The sequence below is a fragment of the Pholis gunnellus genome (genome assembly GCF_910591455.1).
Source record: "Pholis gunnellus genome assembly, chromosome: 16".
Lineage (NCBI taxonomy): Eukaryota > Metazoa > Chordata > Actinopteri > Perciformes > Pholidae > Pholis > Pholis gunnellus.
This window is the reverse complement of record NC_136543.1, coordinates 19,988,296-20,015,228: the sequence shown is the minus strand read 5'-3', so window position 1 is coordinate 20,015,228 and position 26,933 is coordinate 19,988,296. Positions and strand designations below refer to the sequence as shown.

At 42.5% G+C, this 26,933-nt stretch overlaps 1 protein-coding gene across 2 annotated transcripts; it reads left to right on the top strand.

The window, feature by feature from the left end:
- Window positions 1-4,455: 4,455 nt before the first annotated feature.
- LOC306708278 (voltage-dependent calcium channel gamma-4 subunit-like) lies at window positions 4,456-17,122 on the top strand (the record flags this gene model as incomplete). Of its 2 annotated transcripts, none has more annotated exons than XM_079176078.1 (5): window positions 4,456-4,525; window positions 7,775-8,026; window positions 11,826-11,909; window positions 15,764-15,904; window positions 16,278-17,122. In XM_079176078.1, 5 exons carry the CDS (start codon window positions 4,495-4,497, stop codon window positions 17,120-17,122), a joined length of 1,353 nt encoding a protein of 450 aa, XP_079032204.1. The 2 variants fall into 2 exon arrangements, with proteins under 2 accessions (XP_079032204.1, XP_079032205.1); XM_079176079.1 differs by having other exon boundaries at window positions 4,495-4,525; window positions 7,799-8,026.
- Between the last annotated feature and the right edge of the window lie 9,811 nt (window positions 17,123-26,933).

Genomic DNA, 26,933 nt, shown 5'->3' with positions numbered 1-26,933 from the left:
CTCTGCTTTCTGCATCTGTGCCGCCGCCGGCAAACCCTTTTCTGCATGTGTTTGTTCCATGTTGTGCTGCAGGAACCTTGGTAATAATCCACACTGTCAACCTGAAAAGTAGGTTTATTTTCGGGGGCTCAAGCACAAGATAATGTCTGAGGTCCTGTGTTTGTTTTTGTTTGTGTGATTGCGGGCCTTCCCAGGGGTCCTCCGGGGCGTCCAAAGCAGCAATCAAATGCTGAGTGCAATACTGTTCAGCTGCAGTTCTTCTAATGACAACTAGTTTGCTGCGAAACTAATAAAGGATTAACTTATTTTATCTTATCTTATCTATGCAACAGGGCTTTCCTGTAATTAATTAATTGATATATGCATGTCCTATTCGACATAAACTGCTGTAAACTTTAAAACACATAACTCAACAGCAGAGTCTTAGAGCTCAGAGCAAATTCTGCGATGTGTAAATGGAATTAGGTTCGACAGCAACATTTAAAAGATCAGTGATCGTGAGTCTGCCTCATTTGAGATTTGGCAGAATCATCTTTGACAAGGTTATCAATTGTTTGTCTGTAGATGGATGCACCATATTGGTCTATAAATACTGTTGTGAGAGGAACGGCTGATGTGGAACGCTGCCGTTACCCAAAGGTTTTGCCATCATTTGCTGTTGGGAATGAGGTGGAATTCAAAGCATCCTTCTGATTGCGGAAAACATTTTTCTCTTACATAGATGCACTTTGGATGTTAGGAAGCGTGTTCGCTTAATTGACAAGTCTCATCCTTTGACGCTGTGCTGTTTTGCTCCCTCCAGGCTCGTCCCTGAGCAGGAAACCAAACTTGAAACCTCAGAGCTTCTCTTTAGAAACCTGAGAGTGACATCACAGATGATGCGTCAATGCTTTCTCTGTCTGTGGTTCCCAAACAAAGGAATTAAATGCTGCATGAGTAAACTTCACACTTTCACAAGGACACTTTGACAGTTTAATGGGTTTTGCCAGCCAAAAAGTCCTGAAAGGCAACATTAAATGTTTGTGTTGTTATTCTCTGGTCGGGGTGGAGGTGTTGAAGAGTTTCAGCCAGCGTTGGTGTGTCCTGTTTTCTCTGGATGGACTCCTCGCTCACTTGCTGCCATAAAAAAAAGCTTTGATATCTGCGTTAACTTTGATTCATTCCTTTCAGTTCACTGAGAACAGTTCCTGTTAGTGACTGCAGGGTCTCCCATCTCACCCTCCTTCCTGTTGCAGCTCCCGCTGTGTGATTTTGACTAACGAGCTGAGAGAACAACAGCGGTGATTTTTCTCAGTTTTGTTTGACTTTAACTGTGAAAAACTGATTCCAGTGCATCCTCAACATTTTTGGTTGAAACTATTCAAATCTAGTCAAATCTTTGCTACAGAAGCGTCAGCGTTAATGTTTCATGGGGAAGAGACAGCTGCACTGGCTGAGAATGTAACCAGATGTCACACCTTTCATGCTGTTAATCTTCCACCAACAGGAAAGACTCGAGGCTCCTGGTGGTTTGTAGTTACCAACACCCAAAGCAGAGCCCAAGTTGGTTATGGTCCAAATTCTTAACAGATCAGGTCCTTGGAGGTATCCGGTTCTATTGGTCTTAGGTCTCTGTGCGTTCCAATACCCACACTACCAAACTATTGACTGTGCCAGAAACATTGTACTGCATCCAGTTTCACTTGCAGCATGCTTTTCTGTCTAATCGGACCCACAATCCTCTGCACAGAGGATATATGAGCAAGCGGGTCAAAGTTCAAGGTGTGATGTTATGATGAATTAGCATGTCCCGATTGAATGCATACAGCACCAGTACGCACTTAGTAAGGGCAACTGCAGTACAGTATATACTAAAAGTAAAAATCAAACGTATGTGATTTGGAACACAGTTGAGGTGTTGTACCCATGTGGATATCTGCTTTGGGCATGTGAGTTTGCCCGTTATCCATATTTTGGACTAATCTCATCTGCAGATATCTGTATGCAACGGGTAAGGATGTTATCAGAAGGTTTCAGTTTACGCCTGTAGTCCTGAGTTCTATCAACCAATCACGTTTGAGCAGGCTTTGGGTTAAATGCAGGCAAACAATCCATGTGGAGGGCAAGAGAGGTGGAACGCTTTGTCCGGAAAGCAATCTCAGATCCCATCAGCTATAATCTGAGAACGATTTAGCTTTTAATCATCTTGAAAGTAGCTCGTAAACTGGCTATTTGAGAAACAATCCGGTTGTAGACATCGTCTCCCAACTCCATCCTCGCATCTCAAGTTGCTAATCGGACCAGTGCATTGAAGAGGAAGTCTGAGCGGAATTGTTGTCAGGTAGATAGCGGATTGGTTCCGAGATTGATTTTCGAAAACAGGTTCTGATGGTCCTCAAGTCCTTTTAAATCAGATCTGTTTTGTGTCGGGTCCAACATTTTGGACTCCAGTACAGACAAACTTTGGGGGGAAAAAGTGTAACAAATGGGCAACAAGCTCTCTAAACTAAATGACAAGATGTGTTGTCTGTGATTGCCAAAGACACCCGTAGCATTTTATGAGCTATCACCTTAATCAGCAGGACGATTTCAATACAAATAGAGGTGAAAAAATATCAGTAGAAACGGCTAAAAGAAACCAATGTTGATTGTCTAAAGGATGCCACTAGCTGCCTCCCAAGTTAAAGTTACACACTTCGTTAACCCATTTGTCCTCCCAAACTTCTTCTTCATGAAGATTTTGTAGCTGGACACAATCATCATGGTAATACAGCCTTTGCTCCTAACAGACAACAGTGATATTTCACAAATCTGCTGGTGTTCCTCTGTCAGTTAAATGTAAACATCAGTCGGATTTAGACATTCGAACAAAGCACTGATCCTGTCTATTTTCTTTGGAGTCTTCAACGTGAGTTTGTAGTCAGAAGTGCCTGTAGATGTGCTGTGGACAGGATCCCCTGCTGTGTTGCTGTTGATGGCTTTCTTGTGGATTTTTGGTGCCCTGCAGTTTCGGCAACAGCTTGCAAAAAATAACTCGCAAAACCCGACCCTGTGTCGGTGCCGACAGGGATTTTCTCTTCAGGAAGCCTCTGCTCGTTGAAATGCACGATGTGAGCAAGCAGCCAGCCGCTCTGCTGAAATGCCCTTGAGCAAGGCATCGAATCCCAACTCGCTCCCGATCTCTCAGCTTTGAGAAATCTGCATTGTGCATTTCAATGCACGAAACGGCACTAAATGCTTGTGATTGAGCCATCGCACCAACGGGAAGAAAGTTGGACGGAGGAAACATGCCGAGACACACAGCGCGACCACAGCGCCAGTGACTCACGAGTCTGTCATCTCTCCTGTGAATGTTCATTCCTCGCGTACTGTATGATGCAGCCGTGTACGTCCAGAACACACACCTGTCTGTCTCTGTGTGTGTGTGTGTGTGTGTGTGTGTGTGTGTGTGTGTGTGTGTGTGTGTGTGTGTGTGTGTGTGTGTGTGGTGGGTGTTTGCATCAGTCGTGCATGACATCCAGGCTGCTCTGCACACCAATGGAATTCACACACTTTTTCTTTTATTTATTTTTTTAATCTCAGCAAAATCCTCTCAGCTGTTACATCCATCTCTCTACTCCCCCAGCGTGCACACACACAAACACACACACACACACACACACACACACACACACACACACTCGTACGCACTCGCCAGCTCCGCCATAGACTTTGGAATTCACTGTTGCCATGGCGATGGAATAGAGCACGCTCTCTCGCAACTCCTGTTCTTTTCTATTTCTCTCTCTCTCTCTCTCTCTCTCTCTCTCTCTCTCTCTCTCTCTCTCTCTCTCTCTCTCTCTCTCTCTCTCTCTTTCTCTCTCTCCCTCTCTAGAGGCGAACCAGCTTCTCTTGTTTGACGGGGGGGCTCGTTTCTTTCCCGCCTGCATCAGGTTTTGGATGTTTGTTTGTTTGTTTAAAGACACGTCGTCGTTGTCATGTAGGGAACATGTTTGTGTGGGAGATGCTTCTGGACGGGAGCACCTCCTGGTTTCAAGACTCATGTCACGTTCGTCAATCAAATACATCCTCCCCCCTCCTCTTCTCATCCCTTCCTCTCACTCTTTCCTATCTTTTTCTCATCTTCTACTTGTTTGACGCTTCTCTCCCTCTCTTTTTGTCTTTTCTCTCACTCTCTCTCATCCGCTCCCCCCCCCCCCCCCACCTCCGCCTCCTTTTTCCTTCTCTCAGTAGCTAAGATGACTGCCATGACAATTATATGAGAGGAGAGGACACCAAGTGAAGTGCCCCCTCCTCCCCCCCTCTCGGAAAGAAGGAGTGCTCAAGGTAAAGAGAGGAGAAGAAGAAGAAGAAGAAGAGGAGGAAGAAGGGATAAGAAGAGAGGAAGAGGAGTGAGGGACAGTGAGAGAAAGCGAAGGATTAACGGTGGATGGAGGCGGCTCGGACCGGGGCTACGGAGCGCTCTTCATTGACGAAGAAGAAGAAGAACAGCGGCAGCAGCGGGGGGGAGAAGAGATGGAGGCGAAAGGCAGAAACATGCCCCCAGGTAATACACACACACACACACACACACACACACACACACACACACACACACACACACACACACACACACACACACAGGCAGATGTGCATGTGCATACACAAACAACAAACCACCAGATGCACATGTGGATTCTTGTGCACATACGTGACACATGTATATAAATATTCAAGCAACATTCAAACACACAAACCAGCATGAACACACCCCATCGGGCAGGAAACCACACACACACACAAACACACCTACACGCACACTAAACACACACACACACACACACACTGGAGTGCAGATGTGAACAGAGGTCTGGATTCAGAGGGCAAGTGGTTTTGATTCATCTGCGCTGGCATTTGTGTAACCGAGCTAAACGTTTGTTTTTATTTAGATTGGAGACGACAGTTTGAAAGAAAATTGCGGGAACATGCTGTAAAACAACGTGCGTTGGTTTGATTGAGCAGCTATTGCGATACGGGAATGATCTGTGTGAAGCTCGACATCTCATTCAGTTTTCACTACGCTGTCTTTTCATGCAGTGTGGCTCTGGTCAACAGATTTTAGTTTTTTTTGCAAATACAAAAAGCCGCCTTGATTGATTGGATCATATATTTTTTTTTACGAGTTTAACCAATCAGGATCAAGCAAAACCAGAATACTAAGTGTTGTGTCACCTCGTTCATCGTCGCTGGATGCAACAGGGCAGACAATATTTTGTAAAAATTGACAAAGTTGCCTGAACTGTCTTTGTCTGAAACATATTTACACACTTTTTTACTGCAAGTGTGGTTGTAGTAAAAGCTGTCCGCTCGTAAAGCTGCCTTAGGTTTAATATCCTTCAGTTTTTATATTTTATTCAGAATGGGAACAATTCACCAAATCCATCTGAGGACATCCAAGTTCAAACTAATGCAAAAAAACAGCCAATGACCAAATCCAATGAAATATGAGTCTGTTTATAATGATGAAGAAGACCTCAGTGTGTATTCACAGGGCTGTTCTTCATCAGAAGCCTTTGCAGTGTGAATATCGTAGCCTGTTGCTGCCACGATGCCGCTCAGGTTTCGACGTCACTTGAGCATGAAACGTAGTGGTAGAAAAAGCTTTATTCTGTCGAATGCTTCACAGACTGGAAACCGCTCTGAGACATACTGTACGTGTGATATTCGGCTGTGGAAACAATTGTGTTGTGAATTTATTGTTTAAATACTAATATAGAGTGTTTCTTTCACTGGTCTTTGAAAATAATATGAAAAGATACAAACAGAAATATACATTTCACAAGTACACATACTTCAACGTTGAACAAGTTGAAGTAAAGGAAGCTTAGACACAGATACCAGTCAGCTGGTGAGTGATTGCATTAAGTTTATTACAAAGAATTAATAAAAGAAAGTCAACACAACATATTGCTTCCTGTTGTATTGCTGTGACTTTACCTCCCAGTGCAGTGACGGCTCCCTGCAGTCTTTTTGGGACTTCATGCAGCGGTTCAGGGTCAGTTTCAGGGTCAGAGTTCCAGCGGTCTCTCTGTTATTTTGGGGATTTGTGTTGCCATAGAAACACCCCTCAGGCCAACTGAATTAACCGAATAGTTTAAGAAAGCTCACGCTGGGATTAATGTTCCACCAATGTTTGCATTAATAACCTCCCGTTTGTGGAACGCGTGAACAGAAACGTCCGATCCGGGCTTCCAGACTGCCAATTGAGTTTTTATTCAAATGTCTGAAATCACAGTGAGTCACTACAGAGTTAAGTGGAACCTACGCTTCCCCTCCCGTCTCCTCTCCTCGGATCTTCCATTTATGTTTCCTGAAGCACAACAGATGTGATGTATCTCAATTTCCCTCTCGTCGTCCCTCACACTGTTCGCCTCTCAGCTTGGATTCATGTCTCTCTCTCCTCTCCTCTCGTCTCCTTTCCTCTCCTCTCCTTTCCTCTCCTCTCCTCTCGTCTCCTCTCGTCTCACCATCCACTCCTCTCTTGTCTGTTTTACCCTCTCATGTGTACGTTAACCTCTATGTCCTGCTTCCTTTTCTTCTTTTGTACCTTTGCAGTTGCCCTTTGTTGTCTTTTCCGCTTCAGCTTATCAGTATTTTTCGCCCTCTTGATCTTATCAGCAACTAAAGTCCAAAGAGTCGTCCTCCAAACCTCTGTTCGTTTTAACAATCATTAAAGTGAGTCAAGTGAGAATTTTCTAACTTTATTCAAATTGTCTTGGGGAAACTCATTGACAGGCTCACAAAAGAGGATTTGCTCCGTCTCCCAGCAGTCCATCTTCCGCTCTCAAATGTTCCTTTTTGCAACAATATTTGGTGTTTTATATTCTCGTTGATGCATCGGGTCGGCATTTTGTTCCTCTGCTGAGTGCTGCCAACGTTTCTTTACTGCTTCAGGCTCTGAAAAAAACGCTCCAGTGTGCTCACCCACAATGCAACGGGAAGACTCAACCCCGTCAGCATCTCCCACCACTCACCCACAGTGGCCCGTAGGGGACAGTATTATATTAATGCATAAATATTTGACAGTTCAATGCATGAATTGTGAACAGGGTGGAATCCATCAAACCTACTTTTAGCATCTTATTCATTTCAACCGTTGAGGGCATTTTTGAACCTTCATGGAAATTAATGATTTAAACAAAAGTCTATTTAGTTTCACACCAAATAGACTTATTACTATTATTAGCATTATTAATCCCTCTTAATGTGGCTATGTCAGCTGCAGTCTTAAAATCAGTAACCTGTTGGCAAAGGACTGATGATATTGATCAGTAATAATAATGCCAAGAAATGCAGTACAGAGTGCTCTACATTAAAGTAAAGTTAGTCATAGAATGAACATAACAGTGCTGGCTAGTTGTTGCTAAGCTAGCTAGCGATACAGTCAGTGACTGTATGAGCCATAGACTGCAGACTAGATGTAGGTTTTTGTTTACGGTCTGTATTTGAAACAGATAATTACGGTTATGTAAAGTTACAGCTCCTCTTCAAGTTCCTACTCAATGTACAATTATTATCATGTTTAGACATTTTCTCTAACATCAAACGTAATCTTGATCACAGTTGATTGAAGCCGGCACATCCACGGTTACCGTCCAAACTGGACTAAATGAAATTCAAGCTCATGTCTTTTTTTAGAAACTCTGGATCCTCCACCCCACCAATGGTATCCGACAACTGTTCAGTGATGGTTGTATTATCATGCGTACTGGTGTGTACTGCAGACACATGATTTTGGTGTCTGTGTTCTCGTCAGATATTAGTTTCCTTCCTCGCCCAGCGATGGTGTGGTGCGAGCGGGGCATCCAGGTGCTGCTGACCACCATGGGGGCGTTCGCGGCCTTTGCCCTGATGACGGTGGCCATCGGCACAGACTACTGGCTGTACGCCCGCGCCTTCATCTGCAACAGCACGGCCAACTCGTCCCAGGACGACTCCAACAACAAAGACAAGAAAGACCCCGGGGCACTCACCCACTCCGGCCTCTGGAGGATCTGCTGCCTGGAAGGTACAGCTGGTTGAATTCTGCCTATGCATGTTCACGCATGTGTGTGTGGGAGGCTGTGGAAACCTTTTGGATGTGTTGGGGGGTAGAATGTGTGTTTTCTTATGCGTTGGTCAATGGAGGGTCTCATTGAGGTCAATGTGCTCATCAGTGTAGTCAGAACGGACATAAATAGATGTTCTTTTCACTCAAACACTATACCAGTATGATATATAGTCCTACTTTTTCTTCATCTGGTTTGTTGATCTGCTCTTTAACCTTTTTGGATTCGTCGTCAGGTCAGTGATGAGATTTACAGCCCAGTCGCCAGGAAAACCTGTTGGCATCGTATATATTTCTGCAGACCACGAATATGTTGAATTGATACGTTTGAAGTTATTTGCATTATTTCAGAGCAAGTAAGCTTGTGCAGTAACTGAAAGAGCAAGTAGTGGAAACACAGTACGTTCACCGAGAAGGCCACCGTTCATGTCCCGAGTGAAAGCAAAAGTAAACATTGACTTTACACTTGTTACGTAACATTATGTAAAAAAGTCTGCTCTGGGCTGTTGCTGTTTATTCACAATTTGTTACGTTACGTTTTGAGATGTGAAATCTAAAGTAAACATTGCCTTTCGTTTGATATTTGACATTACATGAGAGAGTCCTCTCAAATAAAGGTTTGAACGGTTTCACACCGTTAGCCACGTCGTATTGTGCTTTCTGAAAAGCGTGATACGAAGCTCATACAAAGCATCCGATGCCAAAAACATTTCTGGTGACGGGGTTGGAGAACGACAACCCATAATTGGTCGGGCGCCTTCTCATAATTGTCGCTGCAGCACAAGTTAATGCCGGTTGAACTTTTCCAGCACCGTGACCGTGTTAGAAAAGCTATTGTGATCTGCTGTGTTTACTTGTTTTTGCTTCATCTTGGCCTGTGGCACGATTCAGAGAAGAGGATTTCAGGATGTTTAGACATGAGCTTTGCTGCATGTTTCCCCTGCTGCAAACAAACACTTACATGCATATGCTCACACTATGCATTCAACATAAAGCTCATCACAGTGCCCCTGAGCTCACATATGAGTGGTGACTCGTCCAGTGACTGATTAAGTAGTTTTCCTGCATTGCTGCAGCTGACAGACAGGTTTAATAGGACAGCTCGCACACATAATTCACACACAAACAAGATGAGGTTTCCAGGCCGGGCTACCTGTTTTAAAGGTTCTTGTTTTTTAGTTAAAGGGGTCACAAGTTGCATTTTAACACCAGTAAATTACCACATTCATTTTGAGGCATTAGTATAATTATCATAAGCAAGAGAGCAGCAGCCTTTTCGTGTGCAATCAAATCTGAAACAAAAGACTATTTATTGGATTTATAGCTTTAAAAGTTTCATCTAGAAGTAATTTTTTGCAAACTGTTTCCTATGGAAGGATCGTTTGATGTTAGTGATGCATTGCCTCGTTCACTTTTTCAGAAATCATCCGATGTGTTACAGAGATACTCTGCCTTTTCATCCCAATTTCTGTCCACTGGTCCCATGTGGGGATTCCTCTTCCCTTTGTTAAACCAGTTCCTGTCCCAGAGCATCCATAATGTATGTGATATTCTGTCCCGAAAAGATCTGATATTGATTCAGGCTTTTCTTAGCTGACTTGTGTTTGTTTGCAAAAGCATGAACCCGAAGTGTTCTTTTCAGTCTTTTTTTGTTGTTTTTTTCCTCTTTCACTTTATTGCTAGAGAAACATGGGATCTCTCCTTCCTCTGAATGTTTATCTTGTTCATAAAATGCACAAATAGCTGTCAAGGTGAAAAGAAATGTCCCTCTCAATAATACATTTAAGCGGGCGGATGCAGTTTCTATTATGATTCACAAGACAAAGCAGAAGCTGCTGTTCTTCCAGGACTGAAGCTTTCAGTGTGTCAGTCTGGCATGTTGTGGGAAGGAGGGAAAAGCCAAATAACTGCACATCACCGTCCAGAGAAGAGGAGGACGACGTGTAGCATTTGTTTAAGAGAAAATATATTGATTGTTGATTTGATTCTAGTTCATTTGGCATCATGATTTGATGATTTTTATTAAGATAAGATTTTTATTAAGATAAAATCACATGAATTCCATTGTTTGCCTTCCTTTCCAATACCTGCCATTATAATCAAGATACTTTTTTAAGTTTTGTAAGAGTTGCGGTTCGAGGGATGGTTAATGTTGGCCGGTCCACCACTTTGTCAAAGATTGAAATATCTCAGAATGGATTAAAGGACAACATCTGTATTTTTCAACCTGGATTCTATTTCTCTATGTTTTTATGTCTACGTGACTGACAGTCAGAGACAACAGAGACAATTCCTAGAACTGGTCCAGTATTGAGGGTAAATGCTGTAACCGGCCCACGAAACTACTTGCAAGGGCAATTGCGTGGCATAAATGTAACGTTAGGTCCATTAAAGGTGCTTGATTTTGCCACTGACAGACTCATATTGGTATCAGAAGTGTCTGACAACATTATGGAAAAGGAATATATAGAGACAAAAAAAGTGCTTTACCTTTCACTTGATTCGGTCAGTTTGTTACTGTGTCTAACAGAGTCCTGCTCAACGAGAAATCTCGCTCTGAAATCTGAACGTCGGGCAGAATCAGGTCCCACTCTTTACAGCATTCCTTCTCTGTGGGCCTCATAGAGTCCCAGCAGCCACAGGAACACCACCAGTCTGGACCTTACAGCAGCTGGTTCTCCTCTTCCTGTTATCCCAAACGCTCAGCCACGCTTTCCGTACTCCAACACAACAAACTCTGCCACGATTCCACCATCGTCAGAACGAGACTTCTCCATGAGCGAGACTTCTTCCACGTTGTCAGACACTTATAATAACATCCTCAGCTTGTCTGTAGCAAAAACAAGCACTGTTAGTACAAAATAATTGACATGTCAGCTTGCCCCTTTAATTAAGATTCAATTCCAGCCCGTTTATCAGCCGGCATCTGCAGCACTCTCGCTCAATACTGGACCAATTTCAGCGTGACTCAAATGTCTCAACAACTGTTGGATGGATTACCATGGGGTTCAGTACGTACATCCTCGTGTCCCTCAAGATGGATTGTAATTTAACCGAATACCTCAAACACTACTGTCCTATCAGCCTCAGCTGTCCTCTGTGTTATTTGCTGAATGTTTAATGCCCAACTGAGATGACAAGCGCGATAAACATTGTACCTCGTTGGAACATCAGCATGTAAATATTGTCATTGTGAGCACGTTAGCATGCAGTCTTTATTTAACCATGAGCACCCAATGCATTATACAGCCTCACAGAGCCTCTAACATGGCTGGTAACGATGTATCCACTGTGTATGTGATCGGCTCATGTTAACAACGCCGAGGCATCATAATGCTTTGCAATAAATCGTCCTGATACTCTTGGAGCTCAGGTCTTTCTTGCTTTCTTCCTCATTTTTTTAAAGCAATTTCTTTTGCTTTCTCGTCTTCAGTTCGTCTGTCAGTCATGTCTTACATCTGTTAGCTTGTTTATGTATCTATCTTCGTCTCCTTCATCTCTCGCTTTCTATTCCCTTGCCGTCTACCTCTCTTCCTCCATACCTCCCACACTCACCCATCCCTCCTTCTTTTCTCCCCTTTTTCACCATTTAACATTTATCTCACCGTAAATGTCGTTTCCCCCCCCCCCCACATCTGTCTTCACGTTCTTCCCTATCACTTATTCTCTGGTATAAATTGTACCCATCATCCTTGTGATCTCTACCTTCCCCCTCTTCCTCACGCTCTCCTCCTCTTCCTCTATGTTGTTGTTTTTGCAGGCTTGAAGCGAGGTGTGTGTTCCCAGATCAATCATTTCCCAGACGACGCAGACTACGACCAAGATTCTGCAGAGTATCTGCTGCGTGAGTGGCACACACACATTAACAAGTGAACGGCGGACACGCACAGACTTGTGTACTGGCACACACACACACACACACACACACACACACTGCATTGTACTCGTTGTGCATGCACACATCTCTACAGAACACAACACACATACACGAGTGACAGTCTCCATCACACACGTATAGAGAAAGGACAGAAGGGGATGGTGGGCGGATGTCAATGTCAGATTCAAGCACAGCGTTCCTGGAGGTGTGTGTCGGTGTCTTTACAGTGTGTGTGTGTGTGTGTGTGTGTGTGTGTTTAAATGCCCAGGTGCATGGGGTTGGGAGTCTGGGGGTGTACAGAAAGCTTTTTTTTTTCACAGATGAATTGAAAGAACAGCCTTCACTAATGGATTATTTTCAGCTCAGGATTCAGGTTTCACATCCTGCCTCCATATTGTGACGGCAAATTCTGTTCGTACAGCCCTGAACCTTTTGATTTCCAAAGTATGCGTTCCATCCATATATTATATAAAGATATCTATTCCTGTGAAGGAGGCTGCGATGCTACCTGACCACTTGACTGAACAAGATATCTTCCACCTCTCCGAAGGCTGCGCAATCTTTTCGATTTGTTTTATTGATAGAACATTTTTAGTATTTATAGTAAAGGACGACTCTGATAGATGCTCCGGATATTTATATATATATATATATATATATATAAATAAATATATATTGTTGATGGGAAAATTGTTAATATGTTGAGAAAAAAAGAGAAGCTATACCTTGATATGTTAACACAATATTTAAATCAAAAACTAAGCTTCTGCCATTGATCCATGACCTCACTTTGTACCAAAGTCTACTGAAATACAATATTAAACATTCAACCAACAATTATTTACATAGAAGAATTATCCGCCACCTTTTTAATTTATTAATAGATTGATTGTTTATGAAAAGTAAAAAAAAAATACTTAAAAGAAAATTCTCAGACGCAAAAGAACACAAATACATGTAATGTGCAATAATATACATCAAAAGTAGAAACATGTTTACAGTTGAGGCGCTGGAACCAGTTTAGACACTAGACATCAAAATAGTTCCAGATTATGTTTCTGTCGAGCGATCAACCATTTGAACTCGTCTTCTTCTAACAGAAAATAACATGAAAAGTTCAAACTAGCAGGAGGTAATTATCACTAATTATTCTGCAGTGGGCTACAACACACCAGGGGTTTGTCCCTCAAGCACCAAAGGTCAGAAATTCACCACAAAACTCCTCACAGCTACTTATCTAGATAATCAATACATTGTGCTGAAGAGACAAACACTAACCACACAAACCCCTTTTCCTCTTAAAAACAACCTCAGAGAATCATTTTCAACCGCTGGTTGACACGTCTGACAGAAGCTTCTCTGAATATATGCTGATCACAGCATTATCGCTTCCCTTCAGAAGCAAACAAAAGCTAACGCGGCTTCAAAAGTCACCTTCAGAACTTGAAGGCTCTGCTTTTTCCACATGTCCCTGCTGGAGATCGAGCTGTTCAGCATTTTCATCTCGTATAGCGGCTCTTTACGTTATCACAGGGTTTGAGGTGTCTGCAGAGGAATTCACTGTCGAGGGGTTTCAGGGGACGTAATGTGACTTTTCTGCAGCCGTACCGACGGCCCTGCGTGGTCCTTGTGATGATCCGCTGTAAAATCTATCGACTGAAACACTGTTTTAAATGTTCCAGCAGGTTAGTATTGCAAGTCTGTAAAGTTTGAGGACTTGCGAGATATAAAAAAAAATTGCCATTGAGGCGAGGATATATTCTTAACCCTCCTGTTATGTTCGTTTTTTAGGTACAGCCATGATGTTCGCGGGTCAATATGACCCGGTGCATGTTTAATCATCCAAAAGTTGTCAGAAACCAAAAAATCCTAATAAATATAGTTTGTACCTCATCACCAACACCCTTACTAACAATTCAATCAGTATTTAGTGGAATGAAGTAATTCCCCCCTCCATAGATCATAGTTCAATGAGGGTAACTCACTCGTTTTAATGAAAAATACATGTTAAAACAATTTTTTAGGTACATTGGAAAAACCTAGATGTAAATTGCATTAGTCTACCATAACATGTATTTTTCTCTAAATTATTTTTACATTTTGAAACATTATTTTTTTCATGGGGTGATGTAGATAAATGGAGATGAGACACTTCTGCTGTTCAGGGTCATATTGACCCGCTCACTCAAAATCAAGCCAAATGAGTCATGAGGATTTGTATTGAAATTAAACTTTACTCATGTTTACTTATAGTGTTAAGAAACAGACATTTACAAAAATTAACAAGATATGAACACAATGAACGAGGTGTGTGTGTGTGTGTGTGTGTGTGTGTGTGTGTGTGTGTGTGTGTGTGTGTGTGTGTGTGTGTGTGTGTGTGTGTCTACACACAGCACACGAGTGACATGTCGTCACGGTGTGCTTTGTGCTGATACATGTTGCCACTGTCTTTATAATATTTTCGGTATACGTGTGTTGGGTGAGGATGAACACTGTATTTCACAATTTTTTGACACAAATGTCTCGCTTGGAGGAACAGATATATCAGTTTCCTCATTTGATGGTTCATAATCAGTAACATTGTAATCTGAATTGACCTCAAGATGGTCTTCATCTTCAGACACATCCTCCTCTATTTCACTGTTGTGATCAAGGATGTGCTCCAGAGCCTCCAGGCCTGTCATCCTTTTGTTTCTGTTGCTCATGTTGTCCTCCAGTAAGCTACTGTGTTGCATGTATCTGCAGAGTGTAATGTTGGTAGGACTCCCAAGCAACCCTTTCGTATGTTTCTCCCCTCTCCTGCTAACTGTGGGCGGAGTTTTCCCGCGAGAAAAAAAAAAAATCTCGCCAAAATAGTATCTTTCTCGCACAGGTGCGGTAGTGAGACCACACGTGTGTGTGTGTGTGTGTGTGTGTGTGTGTGTAGGTGTGTGTGTGAAATGGGGTGAAACATGTTGGGAGGAGTAAGAGATACTTTGTCTCACATTTTCAAAGAAAGAAATGGTCTAAACTTGACCCTTCTGACCCCTTATAGCCTCCACTTTCACTGCCGGGTCAAATTGACCCGAACATCATCTCTGTTATATAAACCTGCAGGGGGGGGTTGCACATACATGATATTTTTTATTTAATTTTTTTCACGGTGATTACCCTAATTAAGGCAAGCAGAAGAAGTTTCATACAGAAAAAGTACTTTAAAATATTTTTTCTAGATTTTCAAACTTTGAAACGGGTCAATTTGACCCGCAACATAACAGGAGGGTTAAATCCCTAATATGTGTCAATCTCACACTAGAAAAAAACATCAGATCATACATTTAGAACGATTAAACTTAATATCACATTTCCGTCAGACCCTCGATTCCTATTAAACCCCCACGTCTTTAAAACTCCACACCAGTTTGTAATAATAATAATGCTCATAACAATACATTTTATAGCGCTTTAAAAGGTACTCAAAGGAACTTTACATTGTAAAAACAGAAACAATAAAAGCAAATACAATATAATAGGCAGGCTATCTGTTGCAAAATGTGTGAAAGGTGTACAAGCCCCAAAAGACATTATGTTCTAAACATTATTTAGTAAAGAAAGTATGATAAACTGTAGATAGCTGCTGCTCCAGAGCCAAGTGGTAGTGTCGGCTATAGCACCTCTTGCTAACACTACATCTCCCAGGAGTGTCAACTTCAAATGGTGTTGAACCTCAAACAGAAGAAGAAACTCCTCACTAAGTCTATTTTGTTGTGTCTGTACAAATGTAGTATAATTGCATTTCAGTAAGTACACGAGACGATGTGTGTTTCTGTCCTCATCTGCAGGTGTGGTGCGAGCCTCCAGCATCTTCCCCATCCTCAGTGCCACACTGCTCCTGCTGGGTGGAGTGTGTGTCGCTTCCAGCAGCTTCTACAAGAGCAAAAGGAACATTATTCTGGGTGGAGGGATTCTCTTTGTCGCCGCAGGTGAGAATGCAGCTTTGTCGTGGTTTTTGAGCATTGGAATTTGATCAAAACGGGAACTCATTATGCGCAATCCGCTTTGGTATTTTAGCTCCGGTTGGACCACCTTTGGTTGTGCGTCTTTGTCCTTCCAATTGGTCTTATTCCACTCAAAACTGAAATGAAACAGCCATTTCACATTTCGATGTTTCAGAGCTTTCGGTCTGATACAGGCACAATAAGTCGTTCTCATGCATGATATGCAGATTGATTTTCATAATGCGCCTGCCTCTCATCTGTGTAGTTGAAAGGAAACAGTTCCAGCATCTCCGCCTGGAAAACAAATTTAACGAAGCTGCAGGTTAATGTGTCTCAGAAGTTTTGTATATTTCCTCAGGCCTCAGCAACATCATCGGAGTGATTGTGTACATCTCGGCAGCCCTGAGCGACATCTCCCCCAAGAAAGATGAGGACAAGAAGTGGCACTACTCCTACGGCTGGTCCTTCTACTTTGGCGGCCTGTCCTTCATCCTGGCCGAGATGGTGGGTGTCCTCGCTGTCAACATCTACATCGAGAAGAACAAGGAGCTGCGCTGCCGCTCTCGCACCGACCTCTTCAAGAGCACCACGCACGCCGTGCTGCGACTGCCCAGCTACCGTTTCCGACGACGCTCCCGCTCCAGCTCGCGCTCCACCGACCCGCCGCGCTCGCAGGAGACCTCGCCCATTGGCACGTCCAAGACCTTCAGCCTGCCACCATCTGCTCCACCCTTCTCTGTGGCCACCCTACCCAACCCGCACCACACCAGCAGCGGCGGAAGCGGAGGAGGTGGCGACATCTCCATGTACACCCTGACGAGGGACTCCAAGCTGGGCAGCCTCGGAGGCGGCGCCCCACCCCTCTACGGCACGGTGGACCGCGCCACGCTGTACCAGCTCCACAACTACTTCCCAAAGGATTCCAGCAGCAGTGGCGGAGGAGGAGGAAGTGGAGGGGTGATAAGCAGCGGCACACTCCCATCTCACTCCAAGTCCAACTTGGCGGCGGCAGCGGCTGTAGCCCAGAATGCAGCACCGCTGAATACCTCCACATCAGCCGCCCCACCGGCCCAGCCGGCTCCGATATCTACAGCCACCATGGAGCGGGACCGGGGGAACATGGGAACCCTGGACCGACTGACGGCCAAAAGGGACCGGGATAGCAACTCAGATACTCTTAACAGGAAAACCACGCCAGTTTAAAACAAAGCTTCAGAGAGGAGGGAGAGAGTGTTGAAATAAAAGAGACGTTAGAGGTATCACAGTTGAAAGAGAGGAAGGGTAGGGCTGAAAATGCGTGGGTGACACTTCAATGGTCATGTTTCCGTCCTTGAGCCTGGGGTATCTAGCTGCCATAATTACTTACCAATATCATTAACAGTCATAGAACACCTGACATTATGTGCAAATTCATGACGACTGCCTTAAAATGGTCATGATTTTAGCTTTAAAATCTTGTTTGCAAGTCAATTGCACAGCAATGTTGCAGTGGAGGCTTCGGCACAGAGGAATTGTTTTGGTGCACATGGACAACTGGGAGCTTTCCACTAAAACCAGTCTCCCGGTGAAGCATTTGGGGGTTAAGTGCCTTGCTGAAGAAGAGGCTGGGGAGCTCAGTAATTATTCATTATACCCTTCTTCATTTTATCAACTGCGAGAAGGAACTCCCAAGCTTTGATTTTTCTAATTTATAAGTCTAAGTCTAAGACGTCACCGTTCAAACTGAATCTGCTTTAAAAGTGAACATTTTTGAAACACATCCAGATACCTGATATTCTAAAACACAGGACATGAAGCATCAAAGCATCATAAATAATAGAATAAAAAAGTATAAGCCACAACTCTGTTACATTACTGTTTTCAAAAAGAACAGTGAGCCACAGACGGATACATTCAGCCAAGTAACAAGCTGCTCAGTAATCAGTTGACGGCCAATTTAAGGACAAGGTCAACAGTAGCTACTTAACCTCAGCCATATCTAACCTACTGACACACACGCCAGAGCCTATTTATTTTTCATTGTGTGTCAAAGGTAATTACAGTGACAGATGGGCATTCTCCACACTCCTAGAGAAAGGCACAGCCATAGACTTCAAGCTTCACCCTGTACGCCTCCGTTACACCACTGCCAGCTGTCACAGTTTGGTCAAACGCTGCAACAAATGTCCATCTGAACAAGTAACTCCATCCGACGTTAAATTCCTCGAGAAATATTAGCTGAATTCTGGCCAAACGGAAGTAGACTGCTCTTCTTGTGCCTCAACAAAAGGAATGTCAGGTCTCGAGGGACATTAAGGGGTTGTTAATACAGGTACGGTGGCCTGCAATGGACACAAATATAACAGCAGCTGCCTGCAAAGTTAATAAATCGTATTGCAAGATTACTCGTAAATTGCACCAATCGTAACTTTGTAAATGAGCGCAAAAAAATGGTTTAAATCAGAAGCTGATCAAGTAATTATTTGACCACTTGTATTGATCAACTGCACTGTGTCATCAGACTGTATAAATGCTGCTAAATGCACCTTCAAAAGGTCAATGGAAGTACTTGTAAAGATGGACTTTTACGCACACTATGTGACTTTTAATTGGCTAAATTGATTCCAGGGTTTGTATGACTGTTTATGAAGGTATTTTATACCAAAGGCTACAAGGCAGCATCCGTTGAGTGTTCCTGCAAAGGGCTGCAACCACAGGCAACAGGGTGGGGGGGTCAATTCAGTTTACAATCAGGGGGGGGGGGGGTTTAGTTAGAGTTTGGATCAAAAGCTAAACATTTAAATTGGTGTTTCTCCAGTATGATATATCAACCACTTCATCATTCCTGACTTACGACCTTTGCACAGCGAGGCCTTGACGAATAAACAACACGAAAATGTGAAACACTCGTTTTATTGTGAAAGGTAAAAACGAAAAGAGTGGATCTGGTCTGCGCCGCCTTTGTCAAGAATGAGAGGAATGACACAAGTTTGCCGTCTTGGTTCAGACTATGGAGCTTCTATGTTGTTGGTTCATAAATATAGGCACAACTCAACCGGCTCCACACAACATGATTGGTTGACGCTTCTATTTGTGGTGCAAAAGCTCCAAAGATTTGACCTTGTTTCGAAGAAAATAATTTAATTTCTTCATCACGTAATTATTCGATTTCTGTGCAAAAGTAATCATGACAAAAACAACAGTTGGAAAAAATGTTGACATGCAAAATTATCGCAATTTAAGAAGAACGCCAACCGATGTGTAAAGGCTAAAAAAATCAAATACAAAAGTGAAGCACATGATGGATAATGTAATAAGTTTTGAGTTCATGTTTTTGAGGCTGTGACAACAACATTTCAAGGAGAGAAACTAATTTCCGGTCACGGATGACCTGTGCAACATTTCGGATTGAAACTCTTCACGTGTCCTAAATCTGACCGTTGGACTCATGTACTGAACTCTTGAATCCACTTCTGGATCGTCTGTGTTTGCAAAATGAATTCAACCCGACCCTGGTTGATGACGAGGAGGAAGAGGAGGAGGGAAAGAGAAAAGAGCACATCGGCTAACAGTTCCCCTTCTCTCCGTCTCTCTTTTAGCTATAACTATATACTATTTCACAAACTAGAATAATATATGTATTATTGAGTATATTATCGATCCATTTACTTCTACAAAAGCACATAATGTCTGTAAATGGTAATATTTGGGTTGTCTTTTCATTCCGAGTGATTGATAATCAGGTTACATGAGATTGTAACTCTTTGAGTATTAATATCATGTTGCTGGTGTTTCTATGATCGTAATGGTTATTGCAGGGTATTTATACATTTTTGAAATCTTTTCTTTGAGTAATTTTTTTATATTCCTTTAAAGGACTTTTTGATTTTCTTTCTCTTGCTTATGTACACTGTCAGTGGTGTCACGTGGAACGCATGTGCACATACGTGAGAGGGTGATAATGTGTAAAGTCATCTTCATCATGTCATTACATTTATTCGTACGGGGACGGTTGACTGAGCGTGCATGCTGCTCTTCAGCAACACCCTGCTTCACCTTTTACTCCCACATTCAGGCCGGCAGCCTCCCAGTGAAACCATCCGCCGCTGGTCACTGAGCGGCTACACCGGAGCCACTAGGGGCCACCTGCCTTGCTCAAGGGCACATTGATAGCGTTTGTCAGTTTATTTCCTATTTCTTTGTTGTTCCAATAGGCAGCCTTGTAGACTTTTTTTTTTATATCACTATAAATTTGACACTTTTTTACTAATTAATTCTTTGTCTTTATTTTTTTCTTTATGCCAAATATTATTTTTCTTAAATCTTTTATTCTATTTCTATTTACTGCACTTTAATTTGTGCTTTTTTCTGGTTTTTATTTCGTTGCTGCTGCAGTCTGAATCAGTGTGTCTTCATTTCCATGCAGACTTTCTAAACATTACCAACGTAGCCTAATAATCAGTGTTTTTTAATGGTCTGATTAGTGTATAATTGTTGGCGATAGAATTTATATTAATCTATTTATTTTTGTGGTGGTATGTATAGATATTCTTAATGTTATATTGTTTCAGAGTTCCTACACCTGTAACTTTGGGCTCTAAAGGCGTCACGCCTGCTTGGGACATGTTGTCAGTAGCCTGAGTGCTGGGCGCAGGGCTGGACCGGCACAAACAATATTCACCCCGGGCACTTTGGCCCAGACCGGCCGGCCACAATCCCTCAAACACCCCCCCCCCCCCCCTCAATGAGCTCCCCTAGATACCAACCGGGCCACTCCCTAAAAACATGAAAACCAAGTGATGAGTGAGAGAGAATTAAGGAAGATTAAGAGAGAGGGTACGTGAGAAATACCTGGCTGAAGAATTGAATACTTGATATACTCTTTCCTGAATGATATGGAGTCATTGTAAAGGAGAATTAGGCTTCTCGTGCGTTTTTAGCCCACATAGTCCGTAAACCACTTTAAACATTTTAAACCAAGCCTATTTCTGACTGATCAGAACTTTGATGATGATGAATCATCTTATTTATGTTTTATTCACTTATTGACACCTGCACTGTTAGGTTTATAAAGAAATGCCCCAATGATGGTGAATAGATTCGTTCATTAGATTCGTTCATTAATTAAGCCCATAAACGTGTGTGTGGCTTAAATGGAAAATGCAGTGGACTTATTAATGCTTACTGCGCAATCGTCAAGTTGCTGCACCGGTGTTTTCCTAAGTAGCCAGACTAACGAGGACGTCTCCTGTCTGTGCAATCGATGCATTTCTTCAGGTGTTTTGTCATCAATTATTTTGCTAACAATCGTCAAATACTGAAGACGACTCTCCGCTCTGTATTCTGCAGGACACAACGTCTCAACTGTACACTCACGTTCATTTTGAGCACGAAGGGGCGGGACTCGTACAGAGAGATTTCAGCGCTTTCCTGTATCATCATCACGAACCATTCGCAATCATTTAGTAAAAAACATGGTCCAATCTCCCTGTTTTATGGTTAGACAAAAAAAACAAAAAACTTCTGAGGCCCAAATGTCACGTCGGACCAGCGGTCTGCCAGGTGGCCGGTCCAGCCCTGGCTGGGAGAGTGCGCTAAATGTGGTGTGTGTTGATGTTGTCGGTGATTTTGACATGGTAATAAGTACAACAACGTACATCAGCCTCATGCTTCTGAGGAATTTTGTGAATTGTTATAAAAACCACAAAATGAGTCCTGAACTTATATTTTACTTTAGTGTTTGTGAGAACATGGTCAACAGCGGACGTTCTTGTTCCTTCGTTTTCAGTTCATATCCTGATGTGAAAGCCATTTTAAATCCAGCGTGAGTCCAAAGCTCCTTTTCCCAACACGTCGGCTACTGACGGGAGTCAATCAAACCTGAAACTCTGCAAATGGAAAACTGGTAAATTTCCACTCAGCAGGCCGATCCATGAAAAGGACAGTAAGGAAAAGGAGAAGCAATACAATATTCTGATCCTCGCTGGAAAAGACAAAAAAATATAAGTATATAAATATATAGATATATTCATTAAAAGTTCTATATGAAAATTGTGTTGTGTCGTCTGAATTATTGAGTACTTTCTGTCCATTACAAGAAGGATTCACATTTTCTGATCTGCCACATACAGCGTGGTAGAATTAAGATTTGCTTAAGTTTGGTCAACAAAAGCTACTTGATTAAGGTTACAATTTAGAGCTTAGTTTGTGGTAAAGTTGAAAAATGTTTTAATTCAAATTTGGGGAAATTTGCTCGGAAAGAAACGTCACGCAGTAGAAGGTTAGAAACTTTAGCCTCCAGCAAAGGTGGATTATTGTCTGCACACAAGAGTTAAGTTCCCATACCGCTAAACTGCATCCTCAATTAAGTTTCTACTGAAATGTATTGATGATTACGGTTGCAGTTTTAAACACGTGGTTTGTCTTAAACTAAATACGTCTGTTCCGTCATTTCAGTTACACAGGGGACACTAACAGATGTTTGCTGGCTGAAAAGTCCTGTGTTTGTTTGAACCACCAAACCCGCCCCAACCTACTCCCAACACAAAACACACAACACACTTCTGATTAGAAACTTTGTGATGAACAAACATAATCCAGGAGGAATCACGTTTCCCCCAAAACGTAATCGACAAAGCAGTTTCGATGTATGGGAACCTCATTTTTAAGAGACCGGGCTGCTCTTATATGTTCATGACTCTGAGACTCATCAGATCACATAGTGCATGGGAGTAGTGACATGTCCGCAGTGACAAGCGAGAAGTGGTGGAGGCGGGGCCTTGAGATTTGGACAAATCCGTCGGGACATGGCTCGTAGACGTGCGTCAAAGAGTCAGGATACGCTGCCATCAACTCTCCATTGAAGCTTCAAATTCATCACATCCAGGCTTTAGTAACTTGATTACTACTTTTGTCCTTTCGGTGCATCTGGTGTGCGTTACTGCAAATGGTGCAGTGCTACATGTCATGGCAGGTGTGTTGCAATGTTTGAAGTCGTTTAAACAACGTCACACCACTTCTACCTTTGCTCAGATAGATGGATGGATGATAGATACTGTGAAAAATATAATAACTTGACAAATGACATGTCTTCTCTGAGAACACAGGGAGGGACTGTCACAGGGGGAAATGGGAGCGTTTTTAATCCCCGCTGACAATAGATCTGCTGGCAGAGCACGCTGGAGATGGAGATGTGTTTGGTTGAAGCAGCGAGGAATGTGATTTGGTGTTTTAATTAGTTGGCCTCTCCGTCTGACGCTACTGTGTCGTCTCCGTGGCCTTGTGCAGCAGCAACAGCAGCTTGAAGAGTGGACATTTGTTTGTGCATTTCTGCATTTCTTTGAGAACGTGCGAGGCCAATAGAACCCTAATATTTATGTCTGACACTTGTATTGCACACCCGCTTGTTCTGCTCAGTGCAACCACTCTGTTTCACGACCGGACAGCGAATAGTGCAGTGAAGAAACCGAGCTTTTTGAGTCTTTGGGTGCTTTCACACCTCACCTGTGTGGTTAAAACAAACTGTTTGCCCTGCTTAGTTCATTTCATAGCAAGCTGCCCATAAGAAAGCCACACGCTCATATTTCAGAGAATATCTGATTGGAACATTTTGGCTGAGCAAGCTGTTTTGAGCAGAAATGTAATCAGTATTCGTGAGTCTTGGTGCTTTATTGACTCAGCAGTTTGGATATGGAGTAAAAGATCTAAGATGAAAAGTTCCCTTCAGAGTAATGCAAAGTCATTATCAGAAGGATTAGAATGGCTGAGGCTAATCTGAACTGTTGGTCACGTGGTTAGGGTTAGAAACCATTAGAATGTACCTGGTTTGAGTCACATAAGAGATGAACACAGATGCAGCAAATCAATAAGCATTAATTGTTTCCTGCTAAAATGAAATTGTTTAAAATGAGCAAAACTGGAAACTTAACTTAAGGTGTGATTAGTTAACAGCAAGTCCATATTTTTCACATGCATTTTTTTAAACCATCATCCGAAAAAAATCCTTCCGCTCAGAAACCTTGCACACTGAGCCAGATGCGTTTCATTGTTAAATTTGCAGTACGAGGCAAAACTGAATTTAAAATATTGCGCGAGTCCAAAACAGAGTTGATGAATGAAGGACATTAGCAAGAAGCTATCGTTTGGCTACCAAAAGCAAAAAAAAGAGTCTATGTGTGAAATAGAATATGGAATCACCTTTTCCGAATAAATTCTGATGTGGCAAATAGTTAATCAGCTGTTGCTGCTGTTTGCGTCTTCCTTGATATTCCCATAACGCGTGAATGCTTGTCTTTGTCTCTGGACAGCATGAAACATGGTCAACACTCGCTGACATGAGAGAAATTAAAACATGTCCAGTCGAAACAAATTCCCGGAAAACCTCCCGACATCTTTCTCTCTTAGATGGTTTAGAAAGTTCACAACCTCTTCTTCTTCTACTCTGTTTACTGGCGGATTACAGGCTTGCGTAGCACCAACGTCTGACCAAACGAAGCAGTAGCTGGGTTTATAGCCTCTAAACCAGTCGATGGAAACACGGCCTATTTTTTTGCCTCATTTCAAAAGTTTGCTTAAAATATATGTGTCCGTCTATAAAGCTGTTAAACTGTTGTCACACTCCAAACAAGGTAAATTATTATTCTTTTTATTATGAATTCTAAAGCTATAAAGTTTGAATAATTAGCCTATTTTCATTTAAGACTTTGTCTCAATGTAAACGCTATAAAACGAGCAGGCTGAATGAGGGCGAGACAGACTAATGAGAATGGACACGAGAAGGCAAACCTGAAAGAGAAAAACAATCATTTCATGGTGTGAGCAGTGGGTGAGCTACCTTTGATGGATTAATGTGCACGTTCTTAGAGGTCTCTTAATCCATGGCCCACAACCTGGACACAGAATGGATTGGTGGACACATGGGGGAAAAAGAAAACATGATTGGATGTTTCCCAGGACAGACAGGTATCATCGTGTGACCAATTTCCAGCGTTTAATAGAAACCCAATATACTGAAATCCTTAACAGCAGACCAGTGTCTACACCGGAGTTCCCCCATGGTGCACCTGGCTCTCCAGTATTATTATGTCTGAGGCCAGCAGCACAGTAGTCGTACATACAGCACGATAATAGCTGCCGCCTTGTGTCAGCGTTCATGAGTCAACAGGAGTCTGCCACCTGTGAAGACATTCTGCAATTTTAATTTCCTCTCTTCGTTCAGTCCGATGCTTCCCCGTCCGGCTGTCTCTCCTCCTCCCGGGGCTCTTTGGTGGTAAAGAGCGCATGCCTGCAGTCACTGATAACAGCTCCAGGCTCGCTGACAGGCGTCCATATGCCGGAGGGGAGGTCTGCCAGTCAAGATTACACTCTCATTTCCTCTTGTCCTCGAATCCTTCCTCTCTCCCAGAGAAGGAAAACTTCTTCTTGTAGAATGTTAAACTGCAGACTACAGGTATTTCTACTAGGATATGTTATGAAACTAACAAATCTCTCTTCATAAATTCCAATAAATGTAAAGTAGTCCTTGTTTATTGCAGAAATTTTAAAAACATGTCAATTGAAACAAACAATGACAGGATACTTTGTATTCATGTGTGGGTTATGAATCCGAAGAGTCACACAGGAATCAATCACGGTAAAAGTCCCCGAGGCTTTCATTGTTGTATTGATCGATTTCTCAACAAAGGCATAATTCGATATTGCATGTATTATGTTTGTGGATTTCAGATTTTTAATAAATGACAAATACAAGTATTATCCAAGGGGTCCCAATGTGTATAAATCCATACACATTATATTTTACTTCTCTCTTTGTCTCAAGATTAAGTTCAAATAATTAGAAATACAAGATCTGATATTTTATTCACATTTGTCACGAGAGATGTTTAGTACACACAATCTTTAAAGTTCAGCAGTGGAGCCCATATGACTTCAAAATCACCGTTTAAAGTCAGCAATGTGTCATTTTACCATCAACAACTGTCTCTTTTACTCGGTGGTAAAATGTTTAGCTATAAATACAGCGTGGTAGCAGGGAGTCAGGTGTTTACAGACATCAGTTCATGTTACTGTCGTGTGTTTTTAGACAGGCCAGGAGACGTGTGTCGAGAAACACCAGCGTTTAAGTTTCAAATATTTTAATTGGTCAAGCTACTGTAAAAGATTACTGGGTAGAGTCCAGGCGATAAACTCCGGGTCTCATATGAGTCAAGAGCACTCTCGTCATACATTTAAACATTTAATGCAACAAATGGAAATAGAGTTATGCTCGGCGCTGATGGCTCGGCTCTACGGTGCTCCCTGGATTAGCCGAGCAGCGTGCTGAGCCAAAGCAGGGAGCGCGATGCAGAAAATCCCCAAAGCAAGACATTGAATACCATTTTGACCTTTGAGCCATGTTCGGACTCTGAAAGCTGGAGGCTAGGGAGGTGGAGGCAAAGCTTTGCTAGCAGCAGCGTTGCTGTCGCAGCGATCAGTGAGGAGGGAGTCGTATTTAAATTGAACCGCCTTGTGGTGAGAATAGACTACCTTGTGATTGACAGGTCGCTCCCACGGCGTTGACCGGTCTGGGGGTTGTCCGTGTTTTTCTCTCAGAACTTTTCACAGTGTGTTTTCAGTTCATGAAAGGTTAATTGTAACATTTTTGGCCCCCTAAAAATGTCGTATTCAGCAGTTGGTTGTACTTGGCTCCACCCTCTCTCTGATTCCAAAAAAGCAAGATGGCGACAGCCAATGTGTCAATTCGAGGCTTCAAAACAGCAGTCCACAAACCAACGGGTGACATCACAGAGACTCTGTTCACTTCTTATTCTTCATTTTTGCCTTTTTTAGTTGTAATCATTGTAAAGCATATTTTATAGCTAGTTATACAAATCCCACATTAAGAGATATTGGCTACTTGTTTGCTTGTTAGTAAATGTTCTAAAACAAATGTAACTTTCTGTAAAACAATGGGAGCTATTTTCTAGGCCAGAGATGTGTAACAACCACATTCATCTTCAGAGCTGTAGCTTTGTGTCCATTGTTCTGTTTGAATGGG